Below are 18,090 nucleotides of genomic sequence, written 5' to 3'. Positions count from 1 at the left end.
GCCAAAAGTGCACTTAATCACATTTTTTTTGAAAAATGTTTCAATCTTCAAACAAAAATCTTAGAAGAATCCTCTCATTATAGTGCTACTTTCATTGAGATTCTGGCACACTTTTCGGTTACGTCCCATGTGGGTAGCCTAGTGGGTTTAGAATAAAATAAAAAGTATGTATTTCCTGCGATTTTGTTAGTTTGTTGGAGCTGACATGTTCATATAATACTAACCAATTACAAAAAAATCATTTTTTCGTCCTTCGTAGCACATATTTCAGATATCTAAAATTTGTAGCAAGAGAAAGTAATTAAATAAATAATGCATGCAAGGTGTCACAAAGTAAAACTTCTTTTTTTTATTCTTTTTTTTAACTTTGTTTATTTATATTATCATATATATATATTTTCTTAGCACAATTGTTTGCGGCAGTGCTTCCGCTGCATCCATCAATACTTTTTTTTAATTAACTTTAATTATGTACATTCAGTCTAAGTGCGATTTTTTCTCTCTTTTCTTTCTTTTTTTATTTATTTATTTTTGTTTTGTAATTCATTAAAATTCATTAATATGTACAAAAAAGATAATGACAATAGTTTTTGTTTTTTCTCGCAGTTTATATATATATATATCATTTTGTAAATTTAATTAAACTTTTTTTTCTTAATGGCGGCGTTCCGATTACAACATTTACTAAAGGTGTTTTCATTTTTAAATAACTGTGTGCAAAAAATAGGGGGAAAAAAAATCAAAATGAAGGAAATTATATAACCAACCCCACCTTATTGACTTTTTTAACTGCTGAGAGTCCCATTTCATAAATAAAATTGACAAACCAGTTTTATAAATAATAAAGAAATGTCATCCTAAAACAAAAATATACCAATAAATATAGGGTGAATTAGGGTAAAAAATTAAATGAATATATACAAATAAAAAAAAATAAAATAAATTTCCCTGCTTTTCTAATTAAAAAAAAAGAAGATAATCTGTAATCTTTGATTCAATCTTGTCTTGTGAATCGATTATTCTCAAAAAAAACACATTTGTTTTTAAACGAAATCCAATATTGATTTCTGTAAAAATTTCTATTATTACATATTATAATAATAATTATTATTACTTAAGCTTGGACGAGGATTTTCATATATTTTTATAAATTACAATTTTTATATATAAAAATCATCACTTCAATTTTTATTATTTTTCTCCGTTCACAAAATTTGCAATAAATAGAAATAATTTCTCTATATATAATCAATTTCGTAATTTTAAAATTCAATTAATATATATATATTTATAAAACCTATAAAACACATTTACAATTTTCTTTTTTTAAAATTAATTTATTATTTTTTGCATTCAATGTCTTTGGATTTTACCCCCTCACTACACAATTTTAAACGCCAATTATATTATACCATTTTTCATTTTATTTATTGCCTAAGTTTGATTATTTATTTCCTTTGTTTTTTATTTTAATCTTTTTCAATTTTGTTTGTTTGTATTCTTTAAAGAACGAGACAGCGCAGCAGTTTTGATATCTGGAATTCATCACAAAAAAACAAAACAAAAAAACCTCGCACTAAAAATGGGCTTTTGGAGAAAGAAGCTGCCGAGTTTTTGGCACCTTCCAAATGAGGCTATAAGAAGGCGCAACAAGAGAAAGCCAAGAAAAGCTACAAAATAACTTATCTTTAAAAATTTTAGATGGAAATTTTCAGATTATTTCCACAAATAATTTTCCACCGTGAATCTGCCAGGAAATTAAATCTGTATGCTACTCAGAGGTGTCCATCAACAAGTGGCACTGCTACATACAGCCTTTCCAGATAAAATAACCACGCTGCGCTACTGCTTGGAGCAATATATTAATTTATTTTTCCCATGTAATCCATTGATGAGAGAAATAAATAATAATTATTTCACATTTTCTCAGAAAAAAAAATATTCGGCAAGAACTTATTATATATTATAAATAGTACAGATATATGCATATATTTAGTTTTTTCTTTTGCTTCATTTTGCAGTGTTTTCACAATTACTTTATTCTTAGTACCGGAGAAAGGGGGGGAATTTAAACTACACGCAAGAAGGGGTCGCTCGATTATAATTATTATTTTTTTAAACTTTAATTTATTTAATTATTACCTAAACACTATATCAACAAAATTTCTCTTATCAAAAAGAAAAAAAAATTGTTTTTAAATATTCATTAATATTATTATAATTTATTTTTTCATTATATATATGTATATGCTTTATTCTTTTAAACTTGCATTAATTATATATACATATATATATATAATATTAAATTAATATTTATAATATTTATAATATAATACATGCATAATTTTCATTTTTAAGTTTCGCATTTTAAAATCAAAACCACAAAAAAATAGTAAAAAATTAAAACATTTTTTGCTTTTTAATTCGCTTATATTAAATTTACAAAACTTTGAAAATTGAACTAGAAAGGGTCCACGAATGTTATTTATCTTTTATTATATTATAATTATTTATAAATAATTATATAAATAATTATAAATATTTACACTGTTTAATTGGAACGTGAAAATATTTCTATAATTTTTTATTTCACACGGGCCATCCTTAGACAAAATTAGTTTATTTATTTCATTTTGCCTTTTTCTCCTTTAAAATATATCTTTACACAAGACCGCTAAGTCATTTAAAAAAAAAAATGATAAAAAAAAATTTCATAAACTTATTTTTATTTTTTGAGGAGGGTCCCAAGGATTTTTTTTTACAAAATTTTGGCTAATTTTAACTTTGTTTTGGTATTCTTTCGCGCATTATTTCATTTTATTTCTCTTGTCCAGCAGTATTTATGTAGTTTTTTTGGTTTTAATAATACAAATAATAAAATCATATTTTAGGTTTGTTCCAACACGCGTTGCGTTTATAGTGGTCGTCAAAACCACTGGCGAGTTAAGATCATGTCCAACCTACTCTGGGATTGTTTTTTTTACACACTTCCTTTGCACGTCATGTAAAATGAGGTATTTTTCCGTTTACGTGTACCGAATAGCAATTCTGCGATAATAAGTGCAACTGTTAAAGGAGAATGCCCAGAAATAAGTGCGATATTGGAATACAGTAAACATAGTAACTTTTTTTTTTATTTATTTAAGACGCATCAAAATGTGAGGTCGCTGGCGCTCGGAGCTTATTACTCCGGGTCACTGATTACAGACAACTCTGCCCATCACCGGATAGTGAGCTGTAAGAAACTCCAAGGAAGAGAAAACCGAAGGGCCAGTTAGCTGGATTCGAACCCGGGATCTCCGCGTTGGAATCCAGTATTCACTAACCAATGAGCTAATCCCTTTAAAACGTACTATTAACAATATTTACAGATTCTTCAAGTTTGAGACTTACATTTACTTTCGTTCAAATAAAAAAATCAATCGTTTGCTAACCTTTCATCAAATATATTTTTTTTCAAAATACAAAGTATTTTTTATTTTCTTTTTTAGTCTACTTTATACATAGCTAACATGAGGAGGTGCAGAAATAGTGGAAAGTAACTGTGGGAAAACAATAAATTTTAGTAAGAACGATTTCTTTAAAGTATAACACCGGTATAAGATAAATGATCAAATTTAAAAAATTATATAAATTTTCTAAATTGCTAATGCCATTTACTTACAACTATCAAATGTATTAAGGTAAGTTTCACGACATTTAAACAATGTTAAATATGCACTGAATACAACATAATGATAACCTACCTTCGCGCATGATCAGCGAGGACAGGAAGGTAACATCTACGCACAGAGGAAGGGAAAAAGCAATTAAACCTTGAACCGACAATAGACATGCCCATTAACTAGGCTTAATTTTAAAAGTGAATTTATAGTAAATTACTGCCAAGCGAATGCTCCTATAACTTCACTGGTTTGTGGTAACCTAATTGGAATTTGAGTTTTTAAATTTATGTTGAGAATTGAACCATTTAATATCTTATAACCATCTTATGGTCCAACTTTTTAAACAGAACTTATTCTGCACTCTGAGCTTGTCTAAACGACAGTTCTTTTAAACACTACTAGCTGTATGGTTCTATATTTTTGTTCGAACAGAAACCAGTTTCAAACTAGTATTTAGGGGGAGTAAAAGGGGAATTTATTTGCGATGACCAACTGTTGGTTGGAAATTAATTAGAAAATCGGTTGCAACGCCATTTATCTTTACTCATTAGCGCGCAGGCTCCGTACGGTAACAAAACATTTGAGGCCAATAATTGGTTGGAACAAACCTACCAATTTTATAACAAAATGTTATAAATATTTTGTTGAGAGTATCTCATACTTCTCTTTAAGTTTTGAGACCAATTAGATACGATAATGATCTCAATAAAAAATAAAAATAAAAATAAATAACAATCATAAACAGAAAAATAATAACTATAAACAATAAAATAAAATAAATAATATTCAAATAATCACCTATAGTTCATTTTATTTTTTATTTTTGGCCGTGCGCATTTGAAAAAATTATTTACCGCATTTTTTTTCTATCTCCATTCACACATCCCGCGCTGCTCTCCCCCCCAAACTTTGAACAAAGTTTTTCAAAAAAGACATTCAAATTTACCAAAAGGTAAATTGTAAAATTAAAAATATTCACCAAACATTTTTTCAGGGGAAGGATATTTGTTTTTATAAAGGGCTAGGGGATTTATATTTATCACTGCTGGTAGCACAAATTGTCTTCATTTGTTCACAAATCCACCAGACACATCACATTTTTCTCTCTTTCACCTTTTCGGCTATTCTTTTTCACAAATTACAATATCCACATTTTTTTTTTTTTTCTAAACTCTAGGCCTCTTCAATCACATTTTTTTCAAATTATTATTATTATTTTTTTTTAAACAATCCATAATTCTTAAAAATAAGAATCCAAATATGTTTTAATCACATCTTTTTTACTTTCTCCTAATTTTCCCCCCACAAACATTTTTTGTTTTTACACAAAAAAAAAGTTACCTTTTTTTTTAAATTTTTGGTGATAACTGATTAAATATATATGCACTTAATATTGTAGGAAATAAGTTTACTACAAAAAAGAATAAAATAGTTGTTCTTGATTTGACTTTGCCATTCAGCAACAATAAAACAGTGAACTTTGACGATTTACGAAAACTTTTATTGACAAAAATGATCAATTGATTTTTTAAAATTTAATTTCTATTTTTTTATGTATTTTTCTTTAATTAGAAGACCAGAATTTCTGTTTGGCAGGATTGTATTTTTTGTTTTAACCAGTCTTCCTTTTTCTATTTTTATTTTTTGTCCGTGTTTCTCCTTTTTAATTTTTCTCTTAAAAAAAAAAAGAAGTAAAAACAATAAAAATAACAATTATTTATTATTATTTACTATTTAATTTTTTCCCCTCCCTCGCTGCGCATGTATTCAAGTTCGGCTTTTCTTCGCGTTCGTTTTCACTATAACATATAACACAATAGATTTCTGTTTTTGAGACGTTATATATATATATATATATATATGTATATATAACATACAAAACTGTAACCAACAGGATGTTATGAGGTGGGTGTGGTCGTGGTCGGCAGTTGATCTCTATGATGATGGTGGTGATGATGATGATGGTGGTGGTGATGATGTGTATGATGATGTGTCGGCTGGCCGCCAGGTGTACCCTTAGTGTCCGCCAGGCAGGGTACCATGGTCAGCGCGGACAGTCTTTGCCTTGATCTGGGCACAGAAACTGGTGGTACTTGCGCGGTTACAGCAGCCGTTGTCCTGTAAATTAATAATAATGTAAGTAAAAACAGAGAAAAAGAGATTTTTCAAGTTTTATTGCTACTATTAAAAATTACGAATTCAAAGAGTATAGATGAAAGAGAAGTGCCAAAGGACTGGAATCCAACTCTAATCTGAGCCATTCACAAGACAAGCAGAAGATATGGGGTTGGTCTGAGTATCCCCTTCTCACTGTTGCTTAACATTGCAGAGGAGTGCCTAGTCTGACTAATATTAATAATATACGCTCAATTAAAAAAAAATAAATAACTTCGATCCTGTTTTTCATTCATTCACTGTATCTGGAAGATTGATGTTAACTAAAACCTTATTACGGGGACCCCAGGTGGACCCAAATTGGACTTATTTTCTGTTTTTGAATTACGCTGACCAAGAATAGACGAACTAACTAAATAAAATAATTTGTAAAAACCTCTACTGACTGTACGACCCTCAAAGAATGTGGTTTCGAGGAAAACGCTAAAACGAAATTCTGCTAGGCTATTGAAAGAAGGAGGTGATAAACAAGAAAATAAAATCTTGAATAATAAAAAACTATCGATCTAAAAGACTACGACTGGAAGAAACCGGTTGGCGCAATGTGGGCTAAGACTTTGCATGTTAGGGACAATTTTTGCTTGGAGCTAAGAGGGTCATCGGCATCTAGCTGTTCCGAAATCGCCTGCGGGCTTTCCTGGCGTGTTCTTCGATTGATAAACTTCCTCTTTTTGGTCTCTCCATTTTTTATTTTATAAATTTAATACTAGATCATCACTGATTGAAGACTCCTCAGTAGAGGTGCCTGAACTCGGTGTAAACCCCTTCCAACAAGGGACCTTACTCATTTTCTATTACATGGGTGAATTTATAACAAAACAATTCTATTGCTATATTATATAATTAAATGTTATTTCCATTTTTAGTTAAAGAGACGAACGTAACAGAAAGAAATCGCCAGAGAAGGAGAAGGTTGAAAAATTTGGGAGATTCCACATATATACTGAGAGGGGATAGAGGGCAAAGGGGGGAAGGAAGGGGACATGAGTCCCCACAATCTTGCTCAGTGTGTGTGTTTAATACAAAGGAGGGCCAAGGGGCAAGGTATTTGGCGAAGGACCAAATGGTGAAGGTTGGACCGGAGCCAGCCTACATCTCATCTTTAGCTCGCGTCCACACCAAACACATTCACGTTCTTCTGCACACTCGCACACTTTGGCGGCCATGCCGGTCATCAACAATAACAATACTGCCGTGCAGACTAATCAGCACGCCGGTAATCAGATGGTCAAGCTAGTGTTCAAGCCATGCCGGGGAGTTCCAAATTATTGGGGGCAGAATGTATAAGAAGTCTCCTGGCTGAGCGAAATCGCCTAAGATACGTTAAACGAGGCTCTTGTGGGCCCAGACAAGTCGCTAAGAAGACTACGACAGGGCGGAAGATTCTCAACATTGTTGTACATGACGCAGGCAGAACCAGCGCTGGTTGTCAATCCAGCAAATTTTGTTAAAAAGAAATTAAAAATTGGTGTCACAGAAGTTAAAATATGGAATCAAAGAAACACAAGAGCGGCATTAAAAGTCAGAATAATTGTAAAGCTATCTCTGGATAGAGAGGACAGTCAGCTCTAAGAGTTGGAATTGCGAGTTAGGTTGAGCAAACAGTAACTCTAATTCAAACATTGAATATTAAAAAAAAAAAAAAAAGATTTAAACTTAAAAAAGAAATGAAAATTCAAAAATATTCCAAATAATTTATAAACCAAATATTTATGCATAAATCCTAGAGGACAGCTAGCGCTTCTTAAAAGGAAGTGACCAAGGAAAAGGGACAGGTCCCTATCTAAACTTCTTCTAATGATCTTTTCAAACAGAATCAAATTTTATAAAAAATTGCGGTCATTTAAATACGTTTAAAGGTAAACCGTAAAAATTGTTTTGCAAATCAAAAAAGAAAGAGGTTACAAACACTTACCTGCTGTTATGAATGTGCGAAAGACAATCCTGCGAAGTGGGTAAATTTGACGCTCGATAGGGTGGCAAAGATTCACCCTCGAATACTGTCCTATTAGGAGGAGCCCGTATACACTTTTGGTATATTTCGCTCTCCTGAAATTAAAAAAAAAAATAATAATATTAATAAAATCAATATATGAAAATGAAAAAGAGGGGTATTCATGATTATGAGGAGTCTCACGATCTGATTCAATTCCAAGGGTTCAAGAAAACAGCTCTTGATTGATTGAAAACTACTCTATCATTTTTAGTAAGTCGAATACATATTCTTCTGATTAAGAATGCAGGAGAAGTGGAATTATGATCAATCACCCGCGTTAGGCCGTTTCTTTCGTATAGGAGCTGTTCAACAACCTAACTACTGCGCCCTGTTAAGACTGCAAACATGTCAATGCTGTTCATAGCCTGTGACGTTTTTCACTGTAAGGTAAGTGGTTCCACTAAACTGATAGATCACTGCCGAAGTACCGAATGTTGCGGATAACTTAGGTAATTTAAACCTCCACAAATTGAAGGGATTAGCTTTCGGAGAGTAAAAGATCTTCTGAAGACCTTGATGAAGGCAGGAGTGAAAGTGGAGGGGAGGAAGCTGTGGTCAGATTCCCAACAACCAGCTCCGAGAACAATTCGTTTGGTATTCTCCAAATTGCTTATGGAACATGACTAATGCATCTGCAACGAATTTACTAGTATTACGATGAGTTGTTCGTAGTTTTTTTGTGCACTGAAGAGACGCTGCTATCTGCTGTCCGCCGTGACATGTATGATGACTAAAGGGCGTCGCAAGATAGTGACTGCTGGAGGGGGTGCTATAATTTTAGAGGTTGCTAATAATGAAGCCGCTTTTTGGAGTAAGCTATCTTTCTGGAATCTCATCTAATCTGGATCGCGTGGCGACTTGGAGAGCAGTCTGCGTCGTTCATCTCTTTAGTAACGTAACGGAGCACGTAATGGAGAAAGTGACGTTAGTTAATAAGAGATATCCTACGGATGATGGTAAAACAGACCTTTGTGCCATCTTCCTTAAAATGAGGATAAATATTGAACAAACTGAAGAGGCCACCATTTGTCTAACCTTCGCTTTAAAGTATCATCTTTAAATAATAATAAGTATAATATTACGCGCAAGTATTAAGATTTTTTTCAAATTGAGGAAGACAAGTTAAAAAGAGTTGAATACCTGTTCGGAATCCCTGATATGGAGTCTCTTGGAGGCGCCGTAGGGTATTTCCTCACCGTCTGGCAGGGCGATGGAAGGCGGCAGGTCCAACATGAGGTCGGTATGTACTGAATGCAGCCGTATCTGTCTGTCCCGTTCTGCTGCCAGACACGCCGCTCCGCCGCCCGGCACTGCTAACACCTGTAACAATAACATGCACCACCTCAACACAAACCTTTCTCTTTCACATACCTAAACTCCATTAATCATTATCTCTTTATTTACTAAACACATCAATCCAATCATCTGTTTAAAATTATAAGTCAGATAATATAATCTTAAATGAGGCTATTCAATGAAGGTTTTTGGGTCAAGTATTTCGTTTTTCTTTATTTAATCACAGGTGCTTTAGGCCGACGACATTGTACAGGGTGCCAATACTGGAACATCCATGATTGAATGGGCTTTAACGGCAAGGTTGAAGTGCAAGAAAGAATGAGGAGCTTGCAGTAAGAGCAAGGAACAGAATATTGAGTGTCCTCGCACGGACAACAAACGATTTTTATTTTTTAATTGTTGTGCATATTCCATTCTTCAAATTGTAGGTGAACATAATTTAAAGAAAGAAAGATTTGGTCAACATGAGCATTGTGCACTTTATCTGATAGATGTCAGGGATACAGAGGGGAGAATTTGAATTGTAGGGCGACAGTGTGGCCAACCTTCATAATTTTTAATCCAATTTTTTTCGCCAAAATTGTTTCCAATAAATGTAGCTCTACGTCTGCGTAAAAAGTAGATTATTTGTTTCTTTTCTTTTTCCCGCAGCTGTTTTCGAAATAATATGGACCAAGTAAAACAGTACTATGTAGAGTGGTTTTGGTTTTGGCTAAGCTGTAGTCAGGTCCTCGTGAGATAATCTTTGGGCACACACTTCCAGTACAAAACCTTTTTGAACTCAGGGATTCTCTAATCTGACGTTTTCGATGATAACGTGAAATAACAAATATTATAATATCGCAACACTTCTTTTTAGGCTGAGAAAGTAAAAAATTAACTCAGCAACTTCTTATTCAGTAATGGTCGCACTTCCGAATTTCTTTGGTTGGCAATTTTAGCATCTCTTTAAATATTAAATATCTAACGAAACTGTTCACTCTTTAAAAGAATACAATGCCAAAATATTATTAAATAAGTTTAACAGAACTCATTAAGACAATTTTTGGGGGAAAAAAATCTCGGAATTACAAAAGAAAATTTTTCCGTAGCCAAGTTTCATTTCGAAACGTTAATTTGACGTTATTAACGTTAATAACGTCAAATAATGACAAAACTGAATATCTTGCTTTCAGTATTCTGCGTCTTCATCTTTTTTTATTTTATTTTTTTTAATCGAATTCTTCCAAGATTGTTTTTTCAGAGAAGACTCAAATTCTGGAGAAAAAAATTATACCAGACACTTCAATCAGAGAAAGAGAATCTAAACTCTGTTCTGTAAATGGATTTCGTAATTCCAGTTTGAATAAAAATTATAGCAACCCTAACGCCCAATCGTCGGATACATATTTCTTTAACTTTCAGGATCTCAAAATTACGTATTTCCGTTAAGAGCTCCACTTCCACAGTTCGATCTGTTAGTAAAAAGTAAAAGGAAGTATAAATAAATTATTAATTACCCACTACATTGTTTTTCCGTTTGACCTAAATTTCTAAAGAGAGAGGAATCGTGAATAGGTTGATATTTCCTGAAATACTGAATCAACTAGTGTAATGTATGATAGAAAGATAACCAATTCTCAACATCAAACTGATAAAGCAACCTCTGATGATGGAATAAAATTAGAAATCGGTAAGAAACTAGAAAAAAAAAACCATAAACACACTTTCTCTTGCAACTAATATTAGAAGAAGAAGTTATGTAATCGCATCAATTTCTTACATTGAATTACTACACATTTTAAGATTCCCTAATCTAAAAAAGTGGTTTTGATAAGTACCTAACAAATGGAATGTTACATTTTCTCGAAAATGGCTGACGATTTCTTCAATTGATGTAGTAACCTTAATTACCCTCATTCTAATCCTCTCTCCTCCTCCACACACCATACACACACACACACACATTAACATACAAATCAGGTTATTTAAGGGGGACCTGATGGAGGAAGTATTCTCCATGAAGTGCCTATTTTAATAGTGAAGAAAAATGAACTAAAGGAAAGCGGCCTGAATATCTATCTGGCAAACTAATCGAGATGAATTCTTTGAACTAGGAATACCAAATATTCATTCTTGAAAGGGTATCAGTTTTGAAGTTAAATAATCGGGGAAATTTGCGGGTGGAGGGGATATTGAAGCTGGCATTGCTGTATATTCTTGATATTTGTTCAAGTTCTAATTTTTAAAAAAAAAATCTGTCAAAACGACGAAAAATAGATAAACAGAAGTCGCGTATGTTCACTATAGAGTTTTTGTAATTATTCATCCAAGTGTACATTTATTATTATTATTATCATTATCATTATTATTATTATTTTACTTTTATTTTTTTGGCGCATCAACAGCTGAGGTTATTAGCGCCTTTTCATTATTATTGTTATTTTTAAACTATTTGTAAAACATGACACTTTAATTTACCGATTACCTTTAATTATTGAACAATAACAATATTAGGGCACAACAAATGCCGTCAGATGTAGAAGGCTTTAAATTTAATTAATTAATAAAAAATAGCAAAATAATAATTTGAAAGAAGTGTTCATGAAAGAAATAAAATAAAATTAAAAAAATAGGAAAGCTGTTAATTTATTGGTCATTCCGTTGATTTAATACTAATCGCATCTGGCACTTGAATTGTTATTGTTAATTATTATTAATTAATCAGAAATGGGAATTTACTGCAAGTTTTCCTAGCATTCAATGTTTTAAATTTTTTTATATTTTTTAATCTAGAATGTCTCATCACTTTTTATTAAAACTATGCACTAGATTCTACAAAATATGAGCAAATTCTACGTCTAATAATTGGAATAAGAGAAAATCATGGGCGTTTGTTTATAATCTAATAAAATAAATATCTTCTAACTTTCATTTTCAATTTTCAGCAAAAGTCTTCTTGCGTCTTCACATCTTCCAATCCAAATGGAGAACAGATTCATTCCTGCCAGTGCCAAACCGTGGATGATAGTGAGAGGGGTGCGCCACTTACTGATGATGGCCGAGAGAGAAGAGAGTTCGCTCTATATTTTCAAGAAAAACTCCGATAAAATTACTCACCAAATCGGGAAATTCTACGCAATTTCTCAGAAGTAACACAATGGAATATTTAAATTTTGACGTTGTATAGCTATACCGGCGCGCGTGTCCGCTAAAACAAACACTAAAGTGCATGGAATAACAATAACAATAAACAGTAAACAGTAGGAAACTCGCGTGAGTCCTGAGTTAGGTGAGGGTGTACTCTAGCCGACCTCCAATAGAGAAGAGTCGGTATCTCTGGCGATGTGCTGCTCTGATAAACTGAAAGGGGGCGGTGCTAAATACACAAACATAGGGCAAGCGCGGCCAGTGGTGGCACGGTGTTGTTACTTCCTTCTCGGAGACCGACCGACTGACAAGACTGGAGTCTCCTAACTTGCACAGTGAGCAGAGTACGGCCGCGAGAGAGCAATACTGCTACACAAGCAAGACCTGCTCTCTTCGCACTCAATGGCGTTGTGACCTATTTCGGCCGGCTGAAAATCAATAACAGACGTCCGATAAGTGAGAGTAAAGTGAGTGAGAGAGAGATAGTGAGCGCGCGCCACGACCACCGCGGTGGCGGCGGCGGCAACTCTCCGCGCCTTCCAGGTTTGCCAACCAACAAATACCACAACTGTCAAAAAGTATTTTTCTAAACCTACACCAATAAATGTATAATTACTTTTACCAATCATTCTATAAATTAGAAAATTATATTTTTAATTTTGTTTTAATCTCGTAGTAGATGGCGTCGCGATATATCCGTTTCGAGTTTTTTTTACCGGAAGTTTTGATTCCAAAAAGTGGTTTTCTCTAAAACAAGAAATCGCAGAAAACTAAAATTTGATAATTCGACTGAGGAGGTTTCTAAAAATACTCTGTAATAATTGCATTTGTCAAGCTTTTATGCTGTAACATGACATACATCTATAAACATGTGCTTAGAGAAAGTTTTCAAAAACGAAATAAACACCGCCACAAAACCTCTTCCCTAATCTGATAAAGGTAAATAAAAATAGTAAACGTTTCAGAAAATCTCAAAATTCATTCTCGAAAATGCGATTTTATGGCCACAAATTTCTCAAAACTGATACAAAAATGGATTTATTTGGTATCTGATTGGGGGGGGGAACTATCATGTTAAGCATTATGACTCCACTTTATTGAACTATTTACTGTACGGCCCTTTGTAATACAATACAAAAATAAATAAATAGAAATAAAAGAAAACTTGAAATTCTAAATTTGAGAAAAATCTACCTCTAAGAAGTTGTGGCATCCTAACATAACATGATTTTCTGGGGAGAAGCTCCCATAATAATGAGTATGCAATTTACTTAATTCAATTGAATAACTAAACCTGTTAATATTAATTTAACCGTGTTTCCTAAATACGTACTTTGAAAAAATTATTTTAATTGAATTCTGGCGGAAGTACTCGTAGATTTGACTCATAAGGATTTAATTCTATGATATCTCAAAAATCAAAATTCCCCAAATTCATAAAAGTGCAACATTAATAAATGGATTTTGCCAATTTGACGGTACCCGTAAAACAGCTCCTAAAAAAGGGATCTCGGAGTGCTGCCATGTTAGGCTTTCCCTTAATAAAGTGCTTTTATTTAATACGATTAACTTTTAATATCCACTTATATAACAAATGATAATTAAAAAAATGTTATCATTATGTGTCAATCACTACAACAATATGGTAGGTAGAACATCTGTTCATGTTCATTGACAATTTTAGAAAACATTTTTTTTTTGGTCTCAGGAAACCTCAAAATATAAGTGGTTTTGTTGAAAATAAAATCGATAAAATAAACACTCCAGAGTTCGGATTAGTTTTGATATCAAACAGTCAGATAAACTTGTAGCTAAAAACATTCAGTTGAATGTAATACAACGGTGAACATTTTAAGGAGCTGTACTATACTAAACCCGCCATACAAACCTGTCTTAAAGGATAGCATACATTGATGATGTTACGCTACATCATCATTCATAACTGTTGAACAGTTAAAATATAAACTCAACAAATTTTACAATACCCTGAAGAAGGTAATATATTTACCGAAACGATGGTATAAAGAAACAAAGTTTGAGAATTTATTGACCGCGCCTCAATATTCCCCAAAATCAACTAATTAACAAGTGGTCGAAAACCAAAACTATCATTTCGCATTGGTGTTTTCCTTGCTTCTTTTCTTCTAAAATCTAACTGGTTCAAATTTTTGAATAGTCATTGACTACAGAGTTTTTAATGAGCTCCCGTTCGCTCATTCGTCAATGAGTGTCCAATTAACAACAGATTTGTTATTTTCTTCTACTCAATGAACTCACACTATCATTGGCCAGCTCATTCTGCATCGCAACAAAACTAATAAAATTGATTGTTCTATACGCAGTAATTAAAATATATTTCGCAAATATTTACGAACCGATTAACCTATTTAGAGTCTTTATTGAGGAACTAACCGAATGCTGAGCAAATACCTTCTTCAGTTCTAGGCAACTGATATTCGCCATTTTCGTATAAGTTGGCGAATCATTTTGATATATTAATCCTGAATGAAAGTAATTGGTGGAAAAATAAATGAAAGCGGAAGTACCGAATTTTATACAATTTTCTCAAAAGAGGCTAAAAAAAATTTTCTTAAAAGTTGGCATGCACACATGTCTATAGATTTATTTAAAACATTTTCGCAAGAAAATCCTAAAGCCAGATTTTAGGGGTACAATGGGGTTAACTTTCCCTTTAAAATGTCATATAGTTTGATATGTTGCCTCATTAAATAAAAATAAAAACTTTGAAGATAATCGTTTGAGGGAAACGAACTTTACTGATAAAACTTGGTAGTTTTTAGCAATTTTTCTGCAGAAATTTCTAATTTCAAGAAAACTGAATTATGTAAATTGCGATAGGAGAAAAAGTGTGACAGTTTGTAGTTATTAAATAAGATGGAGAAGGAGGATAAAAAACTCTCAGTTGTTAATGAGACGTAATTAAAATTTAAAAAGCAATATCTAATAATAATTTCATTAATAAAAATAATTATATAAAAATATTAGAAAAATATCCGCCATCTATTGTGATGTTTTTATAAGAAAAGATTGGCAATAGTGTAGGGAAAGGGCGGGCGATGGTCCCGCCACAGTGAGCAGTGGAGGACAAGGACGCCAGCCAGCACTTTCCTTTTCAACGCCACCAGTGAAAGTCGACAGAGTGCGGTGACCAGCACTCTCCACTCAGTCTGCACGTGCCAGTGTGCATGTGGAGGCGGCGTGGTCGGCTGTCTAGTAGTGGTGGAGAGTTTCGCCACCACACTCAGCAGGGTTGGTGGAGGCTCTTGTTGGATCAATATACTGAGTCTAACTCAGGCCAGGCGAGGTTCCGCTTGGCTAGACTGTACTGAAGGCCCTTGCTAGTACACTCACAACTCAACATAATGTCTTGCTCGGCCTAAACTACAATCCAGCCGCCTCTATAGATGCACCACTATGCCCAGACTGTACCCCTTACATATCTAACCTCGGCTCGCATTTCTAATCATCCTAACTTGCTTTTTACTTTCTCTAACCTCTTTTAAGAAATGGCAATTCTGAGGAAGGTCATTAGCTAGGGTTCCTTCTAAAGTGCTATTTCCATGAAATGAGCACGGTGCCCTCAACTGTGTAACTTTAATAAACGACAAAAATATATGTAACTAAAATTTCTAATTCGATGCACAACTCGGTTGAACGAAGTTTTTTTGCGGTGTTCCCAAAAAAGGTTTGCGCATAGTTCACACCACAGATACATAGGACTATCACTTTTATTAAAATTTTTTCCCAGAAACTTTACGAAATGAAGATCAAAGTTAGCCTTTCATAAAGTACTTGCTTTACTACTACGTTTAAAGGTTTTAGTTATCATCTACTTCATATTTATGAATATGAAATATCCAAGACAAATTCAGCGTAAGAAATAAGTGAATTCACTGGAAGTGCTACTGGATATAACCCGATTTTATCAAACGTCTCATATAATCAATTTCTTTTTCAAGATTGTGCAAAAAAATTGGTCAGGCAAAATGTTATAGAAAAGGCAAAAGCACACAAAATTTGTTTATCATTCATTAAAATCACTTTTCTGACTCGGTCCTTTAAATGACAATCTCCACAATCACGAGGAAGAGAAATTAAAAAAAAATAATAATTTAAACAAATCTTTTCTTTCTACGAATAATATTACCGGTAGATCTTGTTGCTCTTTTTTACAGTACAATGCCCAATGAAGGATTGTGTTCTCTCGGTATAGGCAACAATGACTGAAGAGCCTTTTCTGGATTCGAATCTCCGCGAGAGAATCCAGTGCGCTTACTACTGTGCTAAACCCTGCCACTTCACTATTGTAATGGTAACAGCTGAACCTCATTTAAGAGATGATGCCACGGCGTTTCGGCGCCATCTTCTGTAACACCTAACCTGTTGGAGAACACGTTTCACACGAACAACTTTGTCTACCTTTATTTCCAAGAGGATAAGTATGGTTCCCCTTATATTATAGCCTGTTGCTCCCAGGTTCTGAACAGTTCTTATGTCAGTTGCGTAGATCATTACTGGCCTTATTACTATTTTATAAATTACAATTTTAGCGCACCGTGAACCAAATTTTTAAAACTGTACCTAAACATTTTGTTACCTGCAACCCTCTCTTTTATTTCAGCGGTGATGCCACTATTTCCAGGTAAATATGGAGGTAAAGCAATTTAAATTCATGACTGATACCGAAGGAGTAATTCAGAGTTTGAAGCTGCTTCTCTCGCAATTCCCTGGAGTGCGGAAGTGCCACTAACTGAATTTTCAAGTTTTTGGGAGAGAGGGGCATTCAACCATAAACGTTCCCAATGTTTTTCTTACCCAACCACCCACGCAGTCGCATCTTTTAAGAATATTCAAATTTCTAATTACCACTGCACTAAGAGACAGTAGTTCTTTCACACTGTTTGTATTTATTTAATTAAAATTTAAACAAAAAACAGAAATTAAAACCTTGATCTGAAAAGAAGTAAACATAATGATGACGTCACGAGAAGGATATTTGAAAAATAGGTCGAGCAAAAGTGAGTGAGACAGTAAAATAGATGGAAGGTGTGTATCGCTGCGCATGCGTGGAGCCAGGCAGACGAGACGGCAGACAGAATTGGCCAGTCACACCCCTCCAATATTTTACTTTAGTGTGAGTTTATTATATATACATCTGTACATGTATATATGCGACTGTGTATGTAAGCGGATGGTCTGATATAACGCTTTCACTCTCTTACGCACACCAGCCAGGCGATGTGGGTAAACTGGCGCGTGTATGAACAAACATACAAATCGTATTTGTCACTGACGATCAGAATCCAGGGCAAATGCATACTTTCCCTTGCTTCCAGTAACCGTGTCGAATGTTCGAAATTGGATTTCACCGGAAATATAAATTTTGTTCAGATCGAAAAAATGGTTTTAGCGCCTAGTCAGCATCTTTGTGCGTGCACGGCTGTGAAAAGAATACCTCAATAATGATGACAAAGAAAGCCCTAACTTGGGTATTCCCTTGAGATACCAAGCAACGCTTCAGATATACACCCTAACTAAGGCTTTAGGGCAACCATCAACTGGATGTGCGACATACATCACTAAAATGATTTTCTGGAAAGAATGAATCTAAAATATTGAAACTTTTATTTTAAAACTAAAATTTTTTATGAAAAGTCATCGGGGAACTACTTTGTCCAAAAGCGTCCCTTTTTGCTTCTTCTGAACAGTTTTCAAACCTCCGCCATCCATATAATAACATTAAGCAGCATTCATCCATTCATTAGGCAAACCGGAAGCCTTATTCTTACAGAAGATATTTCAGAGCAT

General features: G+C 33.6%; 1 protein-coding gene across 4 annotated transcripts in view; it reads right to left on the bottom strand.

Annotated features, from left to right (window-relative positions):
• Positions 1-340: 340 nt before the first annotated feature.
• Positions 341-18,090, bottom strand: part of LOC141462246 (uncharacterized) — a 138,206-nt gene continuing 120,456 nt past the window's right edge. For 3 of the 4 annotated variants that reach the window (XM_074143969.1, XM_074143966.1, XM_074143953.1), the window contains 3 exons: positions 8,977-9,156; positions 7,756-7,889; positions 341-5,783 (listed from right to left, as the gene is read on the bottom strand). In XM_074143969.1, coding sequence (XP_074000070.1) covers positions 5,564-5,783; positions 7,756-7,889; positions 8,977-9,069 — 447 coding nt within the window. In that variant the 5' untranslated portion in view covers positions 9,070-9,156 and the 3' untranslated portion in view covers positions 341-5,563. Of the gene's footprint in view, positions 5,784-7,755; positions 7,890-8,976; positions 9,157-12,040; positions 12,605-18,090 lie in introns of those variants that run through there. The other variant, XM_074143959.1, reaches the window with a different exon arrangement.

This window comes from Rhodnius prolixus, unplaced genomic scaffold, assembly GCF_049639745.1.
Source record: "Rhodnius prolixus isolate KJV_2025 unplaced genomic scaffold, Rpr scaffold_1, whole genome shotgun sequence".
In the NCBI taxonomy this organism is placed as follows: domain Eukaryota; kingdom Metazoa; phylum Arthropoda; class Insecta; order Hemiptera; family Reduviidae; genus Rhodnius; species Rhodnius prolixus.
Note: the sequence above shows the minus strand (reverse complement) of the source record. Positions and strands in the feature narration are given on the sequence as shown.